This window comes from Lissotriton vulgaris, chromosome 7, assembly GCF_964263255.1.
Source record: "Lissotriton vulgaris chromosome 7, aLisVul1.2, whole genome shotgun sequence".
Taxonomy (NCBI): domain Eukaryota; kingdom Metazoa; phylum Chordata; class Amphibia; order Caudata; family Salamandridae; genus Lissotriton; species Lissotriton vulgaris.
Window position 1 is genome coordinate 85,825,952 of NC_141695.1, and position 20,052 is coordinate 85,846,003.

General features: G+C 45.2%; 1 protein-coding gene across 1 annotated transcript in view; it reads right to left on the reverse strand.

The window, feature by feature from the left end:
- Positions 1–20,052, reverse strand: part of LOC147700848 (putative DBH-like monooxygenase protein 2) — a 477,613-nt gene that overhangs the window by 275,139 nt on the left and 182,422 nt on the right. Inside the window, exon 7 of the mRNA XM_086929749.1 lies at positions 17,816–17,982. Coding sequence (XP_086785875.1) covers positions 17,816–17,982 — 167 coding nt within the window. The remainder of the gene's footprint in view (positions 1–17,815; positions 17,983–20,052) is intronic.

Consider the following 20,052-nt stretch of genomic DNA (forward strand, 5'->3'; position numbering starts at 1 on the left):
TCGAGAATTGAATAAATGCATTATCCCACAGTATCCTGTGGTCCCCGATATCTCATCCTTATTGACTGCTATTGATTCAGAAGCAACGTTCTTTACTGTAATTGATCTCAAGAACGCCTTCTTCAGCGTGCCTATTGATCCAGAGAGCCAATATCTCTTCGGATTCTGTTTAAATGGACGCAGTTTCAAATTTTCACGCGCACCTCAAGGATTCACAGAAAGCCCCAGCATCTATAGTCAAGCACTGAAAAGACAACTAGATTGTATTCAAATGCCAGTTAACACCGCTTTACTGCAATACGTCGATGATCTGCTGATCACCGCACGAAGTGAGCCCGAATGTGAAAAAGCATCACTGACAGTTCTACACTTTCTGGCCGACAAGGGACACAAGGTGTCTCCTTCGAAGCTACAGTTCTGTGTTCAGCAAGTTGTGTACTTGGGTCACTTGCTGTCCAAAGTGGGGAGACAGCTCACTCCCGATCGCATTCAGTTAATTGCAAATATGCCACAACCACAGACACAAAAGGAAGTGCGGGCCTTCATAGGCCTCACCTCGTACTGCAGACAATGGATTCCCCAGTATGCATTTCTAGCCAAGCCACTCATCCAGTTAACGACACAGGAGGCAGCGATTTCGACTGCCCTCCCTTGGACTCAGGAACACGCACAAGCTTTTGAAGACTTAAAGAAAGCCTTATGTCAAGCACCAGTTTTAGCGACACCATGTTACAGCAAACCGTTTACACTTTTTGTTACAGAACGTGATGGTACAGCGTTGTCTGTCCTCACTCAAGATCAAGCAGGTTCACATAAGCCTTGTGCTTATTTTTCTAGTACATTGGATTCAGTAGCCCAAGCACTCCCTGCGTGCTTAAAGTCAGTAGCAGCAACAGCGTTAGCAATAAGACAAAGCGATTCAATTGTTTTAGGTCATCAGTTAACAGTGCAAGTTCCACATTCTGTAGAGGTTTTGTTAAACAGAACCCAGACTCAACACTTGACTATAGCACGATTGACAGGTTATGAATTAACACTATTCCAGCCACACATAGAAATCAGACGCTGCAGTATCTTGAACCCAGCAACACTGTTACCTACAGTTATGACAGATCCAGCTCCACATGATTGTATAGAAATAATTAATGCAGTAACTAAACCTAGACGAGACTTAACAGATGTCCCATTGACAAATCCAGACCTGACACTTTATGTGGACGGTTCATGCATGAGAACAAGTACAGGAGAACTAGTGGCCGCGTATGCCGTGACCACTGAAACTGAAATTAAAAAAACACATCGTATTGACACACTGTCTGCTCAAGCAGCAGAGCTCATCGCTCTGACCCGAGCTTGTATTCTAGCCAAGAACAGAAATGTTAACATATATACTGATTCCCGTTATGCCTTCGGAGTTGTACACGACTTCGGAGTCCTCTGGCAAGAACGAGGTTTTCTGACTTCCCATGGGGCCAAGATACAACATGGCCCCCTCATTCAAGCACTGTTAGAAGCAATACATTTGCCCTCGGGCATATCAGTCATGAAGTGTAAGGCACATACTAAAGTCACAGATTCTGTTTCCCAGGGTAACGACCTGGCAGACCAGACAGCAAAACATACAGCACTGACTCACACCCAGATTACTGACATGACAAAGACAATAGTACCGACACCGTGTATGGTAGTTAGAGATCCCGCCCTAGACGTAATTGATATCCAGACACATGCTACTCCAGATGAGATAAAGAAATGGACTGAACTAGGAGGGATTCAGACAGATCAAGGTTGGGTGACGAAGGGAAAATCTATATGGTTTCTCCCCGACTCGATGGTTCAAGTCATGATAAATACAGCACATAGCCCGGCACATCTAGGAGAGAAGGCGATGTTAGACAGTTTACAGAATCTCTGGTACAATAAACACTTACGAGCAGCAGCAAAACAGAAAGTGCGTACTTGCATGATCTGTTGTCAGTTCAATCCAGGTAAAAGCGTCCCTGTTGAGCAAGGAGGATTTCATCCTCCCGATCACCCTTTTGAAGTCCTCCAGATGGATTATATCCAGATGAATAGCTGTCGAGGTTTTAAATATGTCCTTGTAATTGTTTGTGCTCTGTCCCGTTGGACCGAAGCATACCCAGTTCCAGACTACACTGCTCCGACCACTGCCAGACAGTTGGTTCGTGAATTCTTCCCACGGTACGGTTTGCCCCGTGTCGTGTATTCAGATAACGGACAGCCGTTCTCGTCCGAGTTGATGAGACAGGTTTCCCTTTTGCTAGGATATCAGTGGAGGTTCCACTGTGTCCGACATCCCGAAGCAGCAGGCCTTGTAGAAAGGCATAATCAGACACTAAAAATCCGCCTTGCCAAGATCTGTCAGGAAAAAGGGGTCGACTGGATAGTCGCCCTGCCCGTGGCACTATTCTACATGAGAATGGTCGCCCACTCAAGATCAGGGCTATCCCCGTACGAAGTGGTCTTTGGCAGACCACCGAATATGTGGGGGACGCCCATTCCGAAGAAGATCACGGATGTTGATTGTAATATGTTGACAGATTACCTTGCCTCCTTGATGTCTGCACTCCAATCATGTCGTTCACAGGTTGCCGCAGCCTTCCCTGACAACACCGATGTAAAGGCGCATGAGGTCCGTCCTGGGGACCTGGTACTCGTCCGGAATTTCGACCGGAAAAGTCCGCTGGAGCCCCGCTGGAAATCCCCGAAGACCGTTCTGCTCACCACCAGGACCGCTGTGAAAATCGAGGGGAGAAAGGGGTGGGTCCACACGAGTCACATCAAACTTTGCAATGAACTAAAAAACGGACTGAAACAGGACTCTGACTCGTCCACCCCCACCAAAGACTGTGTTGAAACGAAAGACTTTACCGTTAGCGAACGAGAAAAGACTCCCCAAGAACTATATCGAAAGAAACTCAGATCTAGCAAGTCAGACAGTTTAATTGTTTAAGTCCTCCCCTAGGTGAATCGGTTAAATAGTTTCTGACATGTATCCCCTAGATCGAGATAGAGAGAGAGAGAGAGAAGCAAAGAAACGTACATACTGCAAATCACTGCGTAGTCACTGCATAGTGACGTTGTTAATAATGTTTTTTCTAAGTATTCTAATTATTATTGCCAGCATTCTGCTACCTATATATTGGCCTATTTTCAGGCGTGAACAATCTGCTTACAATGTCTCTGCTGAACACACTTTTAGTGAACTTCCTGCACATGAACTCTCTTACAGACTTGCGCTGCGCAACAATACATTCATTAGTATGTTACACCACTCCCATCAGACAAATAATGCTACAGACTGTTGGATATGTGGCCGACTCCCTCCCTACCAGAATTACAAGGGAGCTCTGCCCCTCTTTCCGTACCCGTTCACTCACAATGGCTCCTGTGGAGCATGGTTCAAAATAATTAATTCCTTAGATCCTGATACTGCTGTTTTCGATGGGGGCTGGGTTTGGGGAAACTTGAACTTAGTCCTGCTCAACGTCTGTTACCCTGATAAAGAGGGACTTCCCACTCGAATAGGAACTGATCTAGAAAATGAAGTATATGGATTAGGTAATTACACAATTAGCCTTATGATCCTTACTGTTGAATCCGAAGCTGCTCCAGTTCTGCCCCATATGTTAGTATTACCAGTCACAGGTGAATTATGTGTTAGCAAGAAAGGTTCAGTACACGTAGGTCATAGTAAATGCACTACTGTGGTCGAATTCAGTGATCATGGTAAATCGTCCTTTAAAGCTACCAGTCATTCCTACTTTGTTTGTGGTCATACCGCATACCTTCGTCTACCTCCAGATTGGGATGGTACCTGTTACATTGCATTCCTACTGCCACCTGTTTTTCTAGCTCCCCCTGATTACCATAGAAATACGAATCTAGCACCGAATAGACCCAAAAGAGATATTCCCCTTGTCGACTACACAGAAACGGCATGGGAACAGTACACTGATTTTAATAAAGGATTCTTTTTCTTCCTAGGACCTGTCCAAAACAGTAAATTGATACGCAGATTAACTAGAACACTTGAAGCAGTAGTACATGAAACTGCCTCCGCCTTAGGTAACTTAACAGAGGAGCAATCTGCTATGCGGGTTGTTGTCCTTCAAAATCGTCTTGTGATTGACGTCATCTTGGCAGATAGAGGTGGAGCCTGTAAGGTCATCGGGTCAAGTTGCTGTGTTTTCATTCCACAAAATGCACCATCTGTCTATCAAGCTATTACCCGTCTGCATAAAATTGCAAATCAGATACATCAGAATCCAGGCACCTGGACTTGGTCCGGTTGGTTCTGGACTACGTTAACAGCTTGGGGATGGAAGATCTTATCATTCCTAGGCATTGGCCTTGTTATAGTATTCAGCTGCTGCCTATGCCTACAGTGTGGGCCAGCGATTTGTGGACTGTGTGCCACATCCTGCGTTGAGCATTCCAGTTGTCTCTCGAACAGTCAAAGAAAGAAAGATGAACATATAATGTTACAAGAACAGACCGATCGATTCATGAGGATCGATATATCATGAAGGGTCCGTAGGGAACAAGGAGGGAATGAGGTAATATAAATTTTATGGTCAAGTTATGTTCCCTAGCGCGTACCCCACCGACTCCATGTACGAGTTAAAGTGCATGTAACTTCCCTCCTGTACCAGCTACGAAGACGCAAATACATTTGCGTCCAACGTTAACTTGTCCTCTTTCAGACCCACCATGAATGGGTTGGATGGTCCGTTCCTAAGTATGCTATGCCAACGTCTTTTTGTAGTGTACTCCTACGTTTTTCAGCCCTGGCTGAAGTAGGCCCTGAATCTCTGCCACCGAGCCTCTTTTCTGGCTTCTGACTCCGAGAAATCTCTGCCCAGGCAGCCCCCGTATCCGTGAACTCTGACTTACTTCTAGCGCGGCCCTCCGTGCTCAGCTCAGCCTGCTGCCTGCCAAGATTGACTATAACCTTCGAGTTATCTGTTTCCCTCCCCGAAAATACATTCCAGCCTGCTAGCTTCAGTAAACATCCTTCCTCAGCTACAGGGCTAAAGGGCCGACCTGTCTCTGTGCAAGTAATTCATAGCTCCGTTGCCATGCTTTCATGGAAGGCCCCTTGCCCCACGCTTCTCATACAGACACCCAGGCGCTTATACACGCACTCACAGCAAGTATAGAATAGCTTCTGCTCTAGAGACCTTTCTGCCCAGATAGCTTAGTTCCCAAACATCAGATATCAGATATGATAGAAGCACAAGTTGATCTGACATGCCAGACTTCTGTCTCTTTCCGTCAGTGTAAATGTCAAGTCCCCTGCACCCCTCCAGTTACACGTCATGCAGCTGCGCGCGCATCCAAGCTTCCGATTTCTGCTGACATTGCCACATTTTCTGTTAGTGCCACCCCTTTGTGACACCTATCAGTGACGTTTCCAGAACACACCTCTAGTTCACGCCTCTTGATTACGTACATGTACCACGTGTAATATTGTTATCTTGTCTTCTCTCAGCTGTTACGCCTCTTGCACTGTTACTTATGGAATGAAATAAGTATATAAGCTATGTACTGTTAATAAAATATAGCGCTCTATCCCTTCTGACACCCTGTGTGGTGGTCAGAACATGATATCCTGATTCCTTTATGAGGAATAAAACCCTTAGAAACTCTTACACCACGGACTCTGTTTTCCTTCATTCTGATTGAGTTATTATTGATTAAGTACTTACCTGCATAGAAATTAAGAGAGTAAATTAATTATTTACGTCACTACCGTAAGCCAATATGGAGACACAAAAGTCGATGGCAAAGCCCAGATTTCTGCTGCACAAATATCCACCACTGGATCCCCTGCCCATTCAGCCCAAGAGACAGAATGAGCTCTAACCTGTGTGGGAACTTAGAACCAGAATGTTTGTAAGCCATAGAAATAACTTGTTCAATCCATGTAGCTAGGGTGGATCTAGAAGGCTTACCTGTTCTAATGGTATGACCCAAATCAGCAAAGCACCTGATCTTCGAAAAACAGACCCGCCACGAGTCAGTGGGAGAATACCACGTTCTGTTGGTATAGTTCAAAAAGAAAATTAAAAAAGGAAAGAAACTGAGGAGTGCCCTGGCTTCCTCCCAAGTGTTAAAAAAAAGGGTGCACAAAAGCAAAACAGGAAGTGCCTGGAAATAGGGAGAATTTTATGGGAGGAGCTTGGGGATTGATGGAATGAGAAAAACGTTTGTCAGGGTGTGGGAAAAAGGGAATGTAGGAGGTAAAACTGGGATGAGGATGGTAATTAACATGATACAGCGCATGCCTGTCCTTTCCTTGTGCTGGCCCACAAACTACTGCCTAGTGGCAACACATGCACTCTCATTGCCAATGCTTGTGGCAGAGGAGTAAAGAATAATGATGCAATTAAGGTTTTGGTGTAATCTTCAAAGTGCAGGTTTGAATTGTAATATTGTGTTATTGAACTTGATACTTGTAATACAGCTGACAAGATATCCATCACGTTGAGACAGAGTATCTCGTGCTCTGAACTGTAAATCAGACCCTTTGTTTTCTTTGAATGGGCATTTAATGTTGATTGCATTAATATTTTAATATTGAGTTGACAAGGATATGGCATTTGTAGCCTGATTTAGATTTTAGCGGATGGGCTAGTCTGTCACAAAACATGGCATGTGTCCCGTCAGCCACCTTACAAGTACATTATATCCTAGAGCACATGTAATATGGTGGACGGGATATCCATCACATTTGTGATAGAGTAAAACTTTAAAATTAAGATAGATTAAACCCAGATATTTTGACTGGGGAGAATTTCTGCATTGTCAGTACTCCATCCATCATTTGTTTGCTGAAACACTTTTCGCCCTAAGTGGGACGGGTATGCCTTGCTCACTGCGCCACTGGATTTAAGCTAGCCTGGCTAAAGAAGGGTGACATACCTTGAAACCGGTCCCAGGATGCTTGTTTCCAGTCCAGGGAGGACCTGGCCTGGCAGTTCGGTCTGGACTATTCCCATGGGGCACAGGGTCAAGACTGATTTTCTTATGGTTGGTCCAAACTGGGGTGGCGTTGTGGTCAAAAGAACGCTGCATTTATCCCAGATCTTTTGACGGGAAGAATGTTTGCATTGTCAGCATTCCATCCATCATTTGTTTGCTATAAAACATTTCACCCTAAGTGGGATGGGTATGCCCAGACGTGAGTCCCTTGCTCAATGCGCCACTGGATTCAAGCTAGCCTGGCTGAAAAAAGGTGACATACCCTGAAACTGGTCCCAGGATGCTTGTTTCCGGTCCAGGGAGGACCTGTTCTGGCAGTTCGGTCTGGACTGTTCCCATGGAGCACAGGGTCAAGACTGATTTGCATATGGCTGGGTCCAAACTGGGGTGGCGTAGTGGGCAAAAGAAGGATGGATTTCACCCAGATATTTTGACTGGGGAGAATGTTTGCATTGTCAGCATTCCGTCCATCATTTATTTGCTGTAAACTTCATAATTAGGTATGGTAATAATATCTTACTTTATGTTGAATAAAAGTTCAGAAGTTCATTGGAAAAACTAAAGGTTAAATTGACACTATAGTTGGTTGTTGGTAATGATAGTAATAATATAAAGAAACTAGCATTAAAAAAACACTGAAAGTCACCAGTTATAGTTTACTGGGCTAACTATAATATGTGCCACTGCAATGTACTGCATATGGCCTCATATAATACATTGCTCACATGAAATGTTAACTGACATCATTGATAACGTCGCTGATGTAATCTCAAATGACGTCATTGATTAATAACTTTCATGTTGTTTGACAAATCTTCACAAAACTTTCCCCCCCAAAAATTCATCCATCTCAGATCCTTCCTGGAAACTTCGAGGTGATCTGTCAAGCAGGGACAAGAAAAAGTGGGTGCGCCAAAGGGTTATTTTCACATGCTAATTCCCATAAGAATTTTGGAAAGCAGTACAGGTAAATTTACTAGACATAGTTGCACCAAATTATCCGAAAAGTTGATTGTTTTGTTGTTGCTCATTTCTTTATTGAGTTTTAAGCAAAGGAAAAAATACTTGGGAGATAATGAGCATTACCAATTAACAATGTCAACAATGCAGATTGACCAAACATGCAGCATCAAAGTGTCTTGAGCATTGTATATGAACCGACCAAAGCCCCACGTACGCAACCATCTTAAGTGTTTGCCTTCTAGACAGTATTAGGTTTCTAATGAGTCAGAATTCAGACCATGCATAATCCCCATCAACCATCCGGTTGGGGCTCCATATCTGCGTCATCTGTGGCAGCTTGCTCCGGGAAGTATAACTGGAGGGGATACTATATGTCACATGGGCGGGAGGAGGGCGGTAAGAGCTCGGCATAAGTGTACAATTGTTCTTGGCAATATATAAGGTCATTCAACCAGTCTTTGAATTTGGGCACCCTCCCTGTTCCCCATCTACAGGCGACTCGTCTCTTAGCTAGCAAGAGGGCCATGGAGATGTATCTCCGCGCAGAAGCGGTCAGTGCCTCGGTGTATCCTAGGAGCACGACAAGGGGGTCATCGGGAATGTGCAGTCCAGTCGTTTGATCAAGCGCCACCAATACCTCCAACCAGTAGCGTCAGATGGGAGGGCAATACCAAGCTAAGTGGCTGAAATCCACTCCCTCACACCCACATTATTTACATCAGCCAGTGTCACAGAGGTGAAGGCGCATCAGGTGTTTGGGGGTATAATAGAGACGGTGTAGGTATTTGTAGTTAATGATGCACAGCCTGCTGCTGGCAGAAACGTTCCTAGTCTGTTGGCAGCAGAAGGACCACTGATCGTCAGTGAGGGGGGAGTCATGCATGATCATCCTTCCTGCGGGACCTAGCTGAAGGGGGTCATCAGTTCAGTGTCTTTGGGTGGTGCAGTACAGCAGTGAAATTACATGTGTGGGGGTAGTTTTCTGCAGGAGGTTGTGCAGCAGAGTCATAGTAGGGGGCTCCTGTGGGAAGCATGGGGTGAGGGCGGGGAACAGCCATTACAACGCGGGTTTTACCACGCGTTGCTTTTACATCGCATGCATTACAACGCATGCGATGTTACAACGCGTGGTAAAACCACGCATACCATTACAACGCATGCGCTTTTACAACGCATGCAATGTAATGTGTAATGGATGGCGGCGGGGGCGTGGGAGTAGTATGGGTAGCGTAGTAGTGTTTTAGGTTTTAGGGTAGTATAGGGGTGGGAGTAGTGTGGGTAGCGTAGTAGTGTTTTAGGGTTTAGGGTAGTTTAGGGGTGGGAGTAGTGTGGGTAGCATAGTAGTGTTTAATGGTTTAGGGTAGTGTGGGGTGGGAGTAGTTTGGGTAGCGTAGTAGTGTTTTAGGGTAGTGTAGGGGTGGGAGTAGTGTGGGTAGTGTTGTAGTGTAGTAGTGTTTTAGGGTTTAGGGTAGTGTAAGGGTAGGAGTAGTGTGGGTACCATAGTAGTGTTTTAGGGTTTAGGGTAGTGTAAGGGTGGGAGTAGTGTGGATAGTGTAGTAGTGTTTTAGGGTTTAGGGTAGTGTAGGGTTGGGAGTAGTGTGGGTAGCGTAGTAGTGTTTTAGGGGTTAGGGTAGTGTAGGGGTGAGAGTAGTGTGGGTAGCGTAGTAGTGTTTTAGGGTTTTGGGTAGTGTAGGGGTGGGAGTAGTGTGGGTAGCGTAGTAGTGTTTTAGGGTAGTGTAGGGGTGGGAGTAGTGTGGGTTGCGTAGTAGTGTTTTAGGGTTTAGGGTAGTGTAGGGGTAGGTGTAGAGGTGGGAGTAGTGTGGGTAGTGTTGTAGTGTAGTAGTGTTTTAGGGTTTAAGGTAGTGTAAGAGTAGGAGTACTGTGGGTAGCGTAGTAGTGTTTTAGGGTTTAGGGTAGTGAAAGGGTGGGAGTAGTGTGGGTAGGGTAGTAGTGTTTTAGGGTTTAGGGTAGTGTAGGGGTGGGAGTAGTGTGGGTAGTATAGTAGTGTTTTAGGGTTTAGGGTAGTGTAGGGGTGGGAGTAGTGTGGGTAGTGTAGTAGTGTTTTAGGGTTTAGGGTAGTGTAGGGGTGGGAGTAGTGTGGGTAGCGTAGTAGTGTTTTAGGGTAGTGTAGGGGTGGGAGTAGTGTGGGTTGCGTAGTATTGTTTTAGGGTTTAGGGTAGTGTAGGGGTAGGTGTAGAGGTGGGAGTAGTGTGGGTAGTGTTGTAGTGTAGTAGTATTTTAGGGTTTAAGGTAGTGTAAGAGTAGGAGTACTGTGGGTAGCGTAGTAGTGTTTTAGGGTTTAGGGTAGTGTAGGATTGGGAGTAGTGTGGGTAGGGTAGTAGTGTTTTAGGGTTTAGGGTAGTGTAGGGGTGGGAGTAGTGTGGGTAGCGTAGTAGTGTTTTAGGGTTTAGGGTAGTGTAGAGGTGGGAGTAGTGTGGGTAGCATTGTAGGGGGCTCCTGTGGGAAGCATGGGGTGAGGGCGGGGAACAGCCATTACAATGCGGGTTTTACCACGCGCTGCTTTTACATTGCATGCATTACAACGCATGCGATGTTACAACGCGTGGTAAAACCAGGCATACCTTTACATCGCATGCGCTTTTACAACACATGCGATGTAATGTGTAATGGATGGCGGCGGGGACGTGGGAGTAGTATGGGTAGCGTAGTAGTGTTTTAGGTTTTAGGGTAGTGTAGGGGGGGGAGTAGTGTGGGTAGCGTTGTAGTGTTTTAGGGTTTAAGGTAGTGTTGGGGTGGGAGTAGTGTGGGTAGCGTAGTAGTGTTGTAGGGTTTAGGGTAGAGTAAGGGTGGGAGTAGTGTGGGTAGCGTAGTAGTGTTTTAGGGTTTAGGGTAGTGTAAGGGTGGGAGTAGTGTGGGTAGCGTAGTAGTGTTTTAGGGTTTAGGGTAGTGTTGAGGTGGGAGTAGTGAGGGTAGCGTAGTAGTGTTTTAGGGTTTAGGGTAGTGTAAGGGTGGGAGTAGTGTGGGTAGCGTAGTACTGTTTTAGGGTTTATGGTAGTGTAAGGGCGGGAGTAGTGTGGGTAGTGTAGTAGTGTGGCAGTGTTTTTGGGTTGGGGCAGTGTAGTGGTGGGATTAGTCTGTTGTGTAGGTGTAGGGATAGGGATGTTACTTACCTTGCATACTTTTTCCACAAGTATAACTTTACCATGCATGCCTTTGCATTGTGAAGGCATGCGTGGTAAAAGCATACTCGTGGTAAAAGTATGCAATGTTATGGCATGCGATGTCATTGCGTACTAATACCAGCGTTGTAATGGCATGCGTGGTATTAGTATGCGATGTAATGACATACATCCGATGAGGGCCTTAACGTCCTGTCTCAGTCTGATGTAGAAAAAGCGTTCAAGTGGGGTAGGTGTAGTAGCGCCGAAGAATTATTTGCTGGTGAAAAATGTACTGTTAACATATAACTTACCCCAGGTCTGAATGGAAAGCTTTCGGAGGAGTTGGCGGCAGCCTCCTTCCTGTGCGACTAGGAGGTTAAGTCTGCCTTGAAAGGGCAACAAGGGGCAGTATACTGTGATTATGTGAAGGCGACGAGCCAGGTCACGCCAACCGCTTGTGGTGCAGTCTACCTTGGAGGAGGCACGGCACCTCGGGATGGCAGGTGCTCTTAAATATGCAGAACAATGAGTCGGGGTCATATACTCGTCCTTGATTGCTAGGTGAGGCATATAAGGAAGGGGGTCCATCCAATATGCTGCAAAGTGAGTTTGAGCACAGCTGAAATATTGCTCCAGGTCGGGAATTTCAAAACCCCCAGCACTAGAGTGGCCAAGTGAGAGTGTCCCGGCGCAATCGAGCTTGTTTCTCTCCCCAGGTTAGGCTGATGAGTTGAATTTTTAGGGCTTTAAAGATGTGTCTGCTGGGGGCATAGGGGATGTTAATGAAAAGTTAGAATAGTTTGGGCAGGATGACCATCTTGATAAGTGAGGCTCTTCTGGCCAATGAAATTGTCATGGCGATCCACCTGGTGATTTTGTCAGTAAGGAGGTCTAGTATGTGCCCGTAGTTGGCTGTCATCAAGTTGTTCTGACTTTGAGGGATTACTATTCCCAAATATGTGATTGTATCTTCACACCATGCAAGGGGGTAGTCTGATATGAACCGTGGGGTGGCCTCAGTAAGGGGAAAAATCTGGGATATTCCCCAGTTTGTGTTGACCCCAAGAGGTGTCCAAAGAGGATGAGCAACCTCAAAATTGGTTTGAAATTATCTTCCGGATTGCTCAGATAGAGTATGAGGTCATTGGCGTATAGGGAGATTAGTATCTGCCTTTCGGGCTATATGAGGGCGTGGTTACGGAAATGCTGGCGAATCTTGGCAGCCAGGGCTTCAATTGCTAGGGCAAATAGGAGGGGAGATAGAGGGCACCCCTGTCTGGTGCCTTTGGCTATTGTTAAGGGGGAGGACCTAGTACCATAGACCAATATGCTAGCCGGCAGGCCTGTGTATAGCAGGTTAATCCATGCCAAGAATGGAGCGGGGATGCCCATGCACTGGAGAACAAATGCCAGATAGTCCCATTCCAGGGAATCAAATGCCTTGGTGGCGTCAATGAAGGCAGCCCCCGCATTTGTGCCAGGGTCAATGTCCTGTAGGACAGTAAACAGGGTGCGAAGGTTGTGGGATATACCTCTGCTTGGCATTAACCCTTACTGGTCAGAAAGGACGAGGGTGGTCATAAGGGTGCTAATGAGGTTCACAATAAGTTTTGCTAAGATTTTAGCTTCTACGTTTATGAGTGAGAGGAGCCTATATGAATCGCATTGTGCAGCCGGTTTCCCTGGCTTCGGTAAGGATATTATGAGCACCTCACGCATTGTCTGGGGGAGTATGCCTGTTTCTCGAGCCTCCTCGTAGACCTGTCGTAGAATTGGTATATTTATAGTACAGAAGTTTTTGTAAAATTCATCCGGGAGACCATCAGGGCCAGGGGCCCTGCTAGAATGCAGCTGCATTATAGCAGTGATGAGCTTGTCGTCCTCGTGATGTGCAAGGAGGAATTCTCTTTGGCTGTCCACAAGCCAGGCAATCGCAGTGTCTTCAAAGAAAGGGGTGAAATCGGCAGGCTGTTTTCTGTGTGAGGTGTACAGGGTTTGCAAATCGTTTAAAGGTGGCAGCTATGTCTGAAGTGTCAGCTATGTGTGTGGCCGTTCTCATCAGTGATTTCTAGGATAGTGTTGGAGAATCTAGGCAGGCGTATTAGGGCCGCAAGCACTTTTCCTGGTCTTTCACCCTCCCCATAGCAACGGGCCTGGTGATATTTCCCTCTGAACTTGCACTCCCTATATGCTGTCTCTTGATAGTCAGAGAGTAGTTCCCGCAGGCGCGTTTGTAGCTCTGGGGTGGGTGTGACTTGTATTTGAGCTTCAGTATGCTTAAGTTCATTATCTAACTTATGGAGTGTTGAACGAATGTCCCTCAGAATTCCCCCACTTTTAGCGATGCAGATTCCACGCATGGTAACTTTGAAGGACTCCCATATAGTAGAGTATTGTGTGAATGAGTGTTCATTTCAATGAAAGAAATCAACAATTTCTTGCTCAAGTTCCACAAGGCATGCGTGGGTAAGCGCCAGGACAAGTATGGAGGTTCAATCAATCAATCAATCAATCAATCAATCAATAAATCGATCAATCAAAGTATGGAGGTTCTTAATGAGGGGGTGTGAGTGTGAAGAGGACCGGTGAGCGGCCAGAGTAGGTGCACGTTAAATGGGAAGAAAGGGACAGCCACAGGGTTAACCCTCTAGAGATTAGCCAGCCATCAATCAAGGACCAGGAGGAGTGGGCAGTGGAAAAGCAGGAGCCCTCTCTATCTTGTGGGTAAAGGCTGTGCCAAGCATCAACAAGGCTGTGGTCAGTGATGATGTGGTTATGAGTATGATGTGCTTTGGAGTAGTGATGAGGTAGTGTGTGTGTGAGCGATCTAGCGACGGATTGAGGGTGACATTAAAGTCTCCTCCCCACACCACATGCATTGAGCCAGTGTCAAGTATCTTGTCCCATAGGACCCGGAAGAATTCGGGGTCGTCAATATTCGGGCCATAACAGGAGACAAGCGTAATGAATTGAGCAGCCAGTCTGCCCCATAGGATACTGTACCCGCCTTTCAGGGTCAGCCTAGGACCCAATGGGGGCATAGGGGAGTGTGCGCCTAATCAAAATGACCGTGCCACGTGCGTAGGTGGAGTATGAAAAAAAACATCGGCAGGTTACCCAGTGGGATGCAAATGAGGTTAGGGTGGTGGGGCTAAGATGCGTCTCCTGGAGCATAGCCCAGTGTATGTTGTGTCGGTCCAGGTAAGAAAGGATGTTTTGGCGTTCGCCAGGGTCTCCCAGACCTCTCACATTCCAAGTCAAGAGGTTGTATTTGGGTGGGCTAGGTCGGTTCTCCATGGTTACATGTCGGGGATGTTGTGGTGATTGTTTTGTACGTATTGAGTGGGTCAACAGTAAGTATACAAAACCTCCCCCCTCCCCCACCCACATCAGCAGCCCAATACTTCTGCGTTGTGATCCCCTCCCTCCCTTCCCCAATGCCTCGTGCTCCATGCTCCCAATGGGGGAGGGTGGATGCAGGGCTGTGTACCTAAAAAACCAGAGCACTATAGGGATTCCCTAAGTGGGTAACAGCCAGAGGGTGAATCAGAGTCTCCTCGCGACGGTGAGGGCACTCAGGGATAAATAGTAGAAAGTCTTATCTTACCCAGAGTTCTGACGTGGTGTCGTCGGAAAGGGAAGCGGCTATGTCGTCTGCAGAAGAGAACCAGTATCGGCCTTGCAGATGACCACAGTGAAGGGCGCTGCTAATCAAACAGTGATCGGATGGGATCAGCCGCAACCAAATGAAGGCCTGTTAGATTTCTTAAGGAGAGATATGACCATCATTCTACAGGTGATGTGCTTCCAGCCTCGTTGGAACAAGTGGTGGGGGAAGCACGATCCGTGGACAGTTCAGAAGGTACAGTGGGTCATGAATCAGGGCTTTGTATTGCTGGTGGGAGCCAAGAAGGCCGATTCTGGAAGCTAATAACCAGTGACAGCCGCTGCAAAGAGTTCAGAGCGTGTTACAATCGTTACTCCACATCTGAAGTGTCTCCAGCATCTATAGAATGAATAGGCGCGGAAGAACACCGCAAAATGGAACAGGCATAATTCCACGTCTGAGAGGTCATCGGTACCGGCAGTTTGGTGAGAAAGGGAGGCCCGATCTGAATGCCCTCTGGGTAAGGTTTTTAGAAAATTGTAGACGTGTTGAGGATTATTGAAGAAATGCTGTTTTCCTTGTGCATGATTCAACACCATTTTATTTTTTGTTTTTTTTCAGTGAATATCGGGGGTTTTAGAATTTAAACTAACCTACTTTAGTTTTAACTTTGCTACATTCTGAAGAAATGCAAATGTATTTTAATGCACCTGATGAGTTTCGGCCGAAGCCTTGGTCACAGGTCAGAGTGGTATATTCCAGACCACATACAAATACAATGTGACATGTGGTAAACACAAACAAAGGACACACAAAAGGATCATGGTGCTGATCAGCTAGGAAGCATAGTAGCTATAATATATTAGGTTACAACTAAGGAACTTCCATAATAGTGGAATACTTCACATAATGCGATCAATTTCATTACACAATGATACCTAAAATTAATTCCTGGATATGTGTAAGTTTAGCCAAAGCAATAATCTCATTTCATATGTCCTTAATCTGTATCTGATGTAGTTCAAAATGCAAGCAACAATCATATAAATGACCAACAGGCACCATATTGAAAGTTTTGAAGGTTAACCATAGAAAGGGAAGCAATAGGAAAAGAAACAACTGATTAAGGACATGTGAAGGTAATTGATTCCTGTAGCTAAACGTGTTCAAAAAAGATTTCTACATCCATGTATCTTCATTGTTCAATTGATATTTTTTCTAATATACCACTGCTACTTATATATTTCAACATAATAATGGAATGCAGTCAAGAGAAACATTCTGGCACATGCATCAAGGTAGGCTTTTCCAATTCCTTCATTTGGATTATTAAGGATTCGCAATTATGGAATCGCAAAAGCCTATGCATGTAGTAATCGCGAAAAAAATAGTGATTCCTACAAATTACTTAATTGCGATTCGCAAATTGCGAGTCGTAATTAAGGAATGGCTTCTCATTCATTCGTATGGGCCTGCAGGCCCATAGGAATGAATGGGAATTGCATGCGCAATTTGCGAGTACCAAATAGGTACTCGCAAATTACGCATGCAATTTCAAGGGTCCAGGGGTACTAAAAGGACACCCTGTTGCACCCCTGAAATTGCCATGTGACCACATGTAGCACACACACATACCCTAAGGGCATGTGTGTGTGTAACATGTGACTGCATTTTTCAAAGTTTTCACAAATTACCGAACAGTTTTTATTTTCTGTAATTTGCGACCCCTAATAGCAAAATCGCTATTTCAAATTGCGTATTGCAATGCATTTAAGGAATCGCAAATTGTGATTCCTTAAATGCAATCACAATTTAAGAAATCGCAAGAAACTTTGAATACCTAAATTGCAAATCCCAAACACTTTCATGCATTGCAAAAGGCCATTTTGGGAACTCAAATGGCCGATTTTTGTGAATCACACTGTTTGGGATTGCAAAATAGCTTGATGCACATGCCCCATTATCTTTAAAGTTTTATTTGATGTCGGGAACAGTTGTTGTTAGAGTATCATTATCAACTTGCTGCAATTTTCAAGTTTGTTTCCAATCTTCTTTATATAAATACCACTATGAACTGCTAGACCACCATCACTAGAACAGATCACTGATGTTTTTAAAGCATGCTTAATAACCTCAAAGAAGAGGACTTCTACTGCCTAACGGCGCTTGATGATAGATAATGTTTGATAGCATAACCTCACTCACATTACAATTGTTTAACCTGACTTAAAATCAAAGTCCATCTCACTGACCCCCACAGATGCATGGTCTGTACAGAGTATGAGTTCAAAGTTTTCACAAATTACCGACCAGTTTTAATTTTCGGTAATTTGCGACCCCTAATAGCAAAATCGCTATTTCAAATTGCTTTTTGCATTGCATTTAAGGAATCGCAAATTGCGATTCCTTAAATGCAATCACAATTTAAGAAATCGCAAGAAACTTTGATTACCTAAATTGCGAATCCCACACACTTTCATGCATTGCAAAAGGCCATTTTGGGAACGCAAATGGCCGATTTATGTGAATCACACTGTTTGGGTATGAGTTCAAAGTTTCACTTGCTGAATGGCGGCAATAAAATTGAATTAGTGGGCCAGCAAGATCCCTCAACACTCAACCACTAATATGGACACCTGCAAGCATATAACTGGTGGAAGAGCTTAGTATTAGCAATGGAAACATAAGGAAGCTAGGGTATCACCCATACTGTTGCTGACAATCTCTCCCCCATATCTGGTCAATGCTTGTCATTGCACAGTCATCAAACTGGTGACTACCCCAGCTTGAAAATGCCTCCATTAGGATTAATTCTTATGGTTGCTCAAAAGTAACTGTTAAGCATCAAACACTGCACAACAAATGAAAACCGTAGAGTAGTGAGAAGCTAATTAAATGCCCCCTTAATAAGATATCAATTTTCTCCAGCCCAGTGCCCCACTGAGTGCAGGCTTGAGCTACCTTCACATTGTTTTAAAGAGCAAATTGGCACAGTGGCTCCACTTGCTTTAGCAATTCCAAAGCGTAATGGGGTCTTCAGCGTTCCAGTGTGTATGTACATTATCCTATATAATCAGGGGAAAAGCAGATCAACACATATATGCCATTTATTTACCAGATTGAAATAATTTGTTTTGCAGAGTGAGTACAGGTTGAAAGATGCTGCCCCTGGAGGGATAAAGCTCAAATATTGTGGTATAATCCCCGTTGTCAGTACGCCAGCATCATGCTCTCTTAGTACTGGGGTGTAGAACAGCCGGATGCCAGAGCTGTCTGTTCGCCCTGGAAGAAAAGAGACACACAATACTTCCATGAATTAAACAGTTTAATATAATGATAGCATATCTCATTGTTGGGTTACAATGAATTATTGTGGATTAACATCATTTTGTCCTGGTAAATGTCTATAGAGAGTGTACACTTTATTTCAGTTTTATTTATATTTATGATGTGATTTACAATAATATATATATATGTGTGTGTGTGTGTGTGTGTGACATGTTTTGTTTATAGACAACAACAACAAAAGAGTGTTCCTGTTCTGATTTGAAAGAAATGCACAGAGCACAAGGAACCAACAAAGCCCATTTGGTTTGTTAAGAAAGCCCTCACTCACCGACCTGGTCGGTGACTTGCTTCATCATCGGGCCCCACCGGGTGTGACCGAATGCCACCCCGGTGTGCTGCGACGCCAGGATTACTGCGGAGCTAGTCTTGTGAGGGTGGGAGGGCTATGTGAAAGATTATGTGGATAGTGTGAAGTGGTGAATTAAAATTGCCTTGTATGTATCAAAAATTCTTTTAATCAGAGATCATCAAGGACAAGGTTAAAAAATGTGATGGTAAGTAAGGCCAACTAATTGGATGGTCTACTACCACTAGCATTAAGTGACAACGTGAGTGGTCAACATGAACATGTTTCAGCCGGTGTGGTATAATTAACCTGGCATTCGTCAGGACCTAGAGTGTAAACCTCGGCGGTATGGGCACGCTAAGGCCCACCCAACCAGAGGACTTGAAAGTGAAAAAAGTCTGTGAAGTGCAAAAAACGAGGGGGCATCACCACCCGAAGGCAGGACGCACACAGCCTCAGGTCTCTGAGTTTAGAGACAAAAAGTAAAAAGCACCTGTGGGGAATGAAAAAGATACAGACAGACATAAAAAGACAAACAGACAATTAGAATTTTTGTCAATAGGCTAGCCAATTCAAGCCAGTTACTTGTGCTCAAAGTGCCAGGGTGCACAACTCATACCTAATAGCAGAGGTGCGTGGCTCTGCCTGTGGCTACGACTAGATGGTAGGTAACATAGCCTTAAACAGTGAAGAGACACTCTCGTGGTAGGTTACCAATTGCAAGATCCCTCAGTGCGAGTGCGCAGGGAGGGAAATAAGTGAAAAAGGAGGCGAATGGCAGTGAGGACATTCAAACACAACTAGATCACTTTGCGATCAATGGGCCAAATGGCCAGTGACCATTCAGCACACAAGAGAACGAAAGGGGTGATAGAGGTAAGTTCTCACTTCACAGGGGATGAAAATCCACCCCTTAGACCGCGGGAGGGAGGGGACGGCGCATTTGGCACATCCTGTAATAGAAGCAAAAAATGGGAAAGAAAAATGGGACACACACTGTCAGTAAGCAGCGTCAGTACTTAGCTCAAATGGTCCTTTGCAGCCAGGGTGGTACTCACGCCCACGGCGCCTGTCTCCTGTAGGTACACCTAATCAGCCCTCGGAACCGGGTCTCGCCGATCCGGGCTTGAGGAGTATGAGCGGTTTTATGAGCCTCAGTAGAATATCGCCGCGTCCGCGCTTCCGGGTTGGGAAGCGTGCGTGGTGCGCATGCGTGAGACTAACGAGAAAAGAATGGAACGTGAACCGCTTTGGGTAGAGGATACTCACTTCCGAGTGGGAAGGTCTGTCTATTGCGCATGCGTGCCGGTTAAACTGTCACAGTAGAGGCAGCCGGACTTGGATTTATGTATGATACGCATGCGCGGAAGTTGGACCAATGCGGACAGATGTAAACAACCTCGGGCTTACAATAGTGCGCATTGGAGGCATAATTACCCATATGAGTATAACGTAAATGGAGGGGAGGGGGGAGCGTGGGCAGACTCAGCACATGGAGCGTGGACAGACTCAGCACATGGAAAATATCAATATATAAAGAGATAAAGATATCCCAGACAAAATACCCATCTCTGATTTAGCGCGAGTATTAAGTAATGGAGGTAAATACTCATCATTAGGTTGGTTTATTCTGGACAGCTGATTATGGGGCAGTATACACCCACAGACAACAGGAGTTTACGGAACAGCAACGAGTCAGAAGGTATTGTAGGTTTACT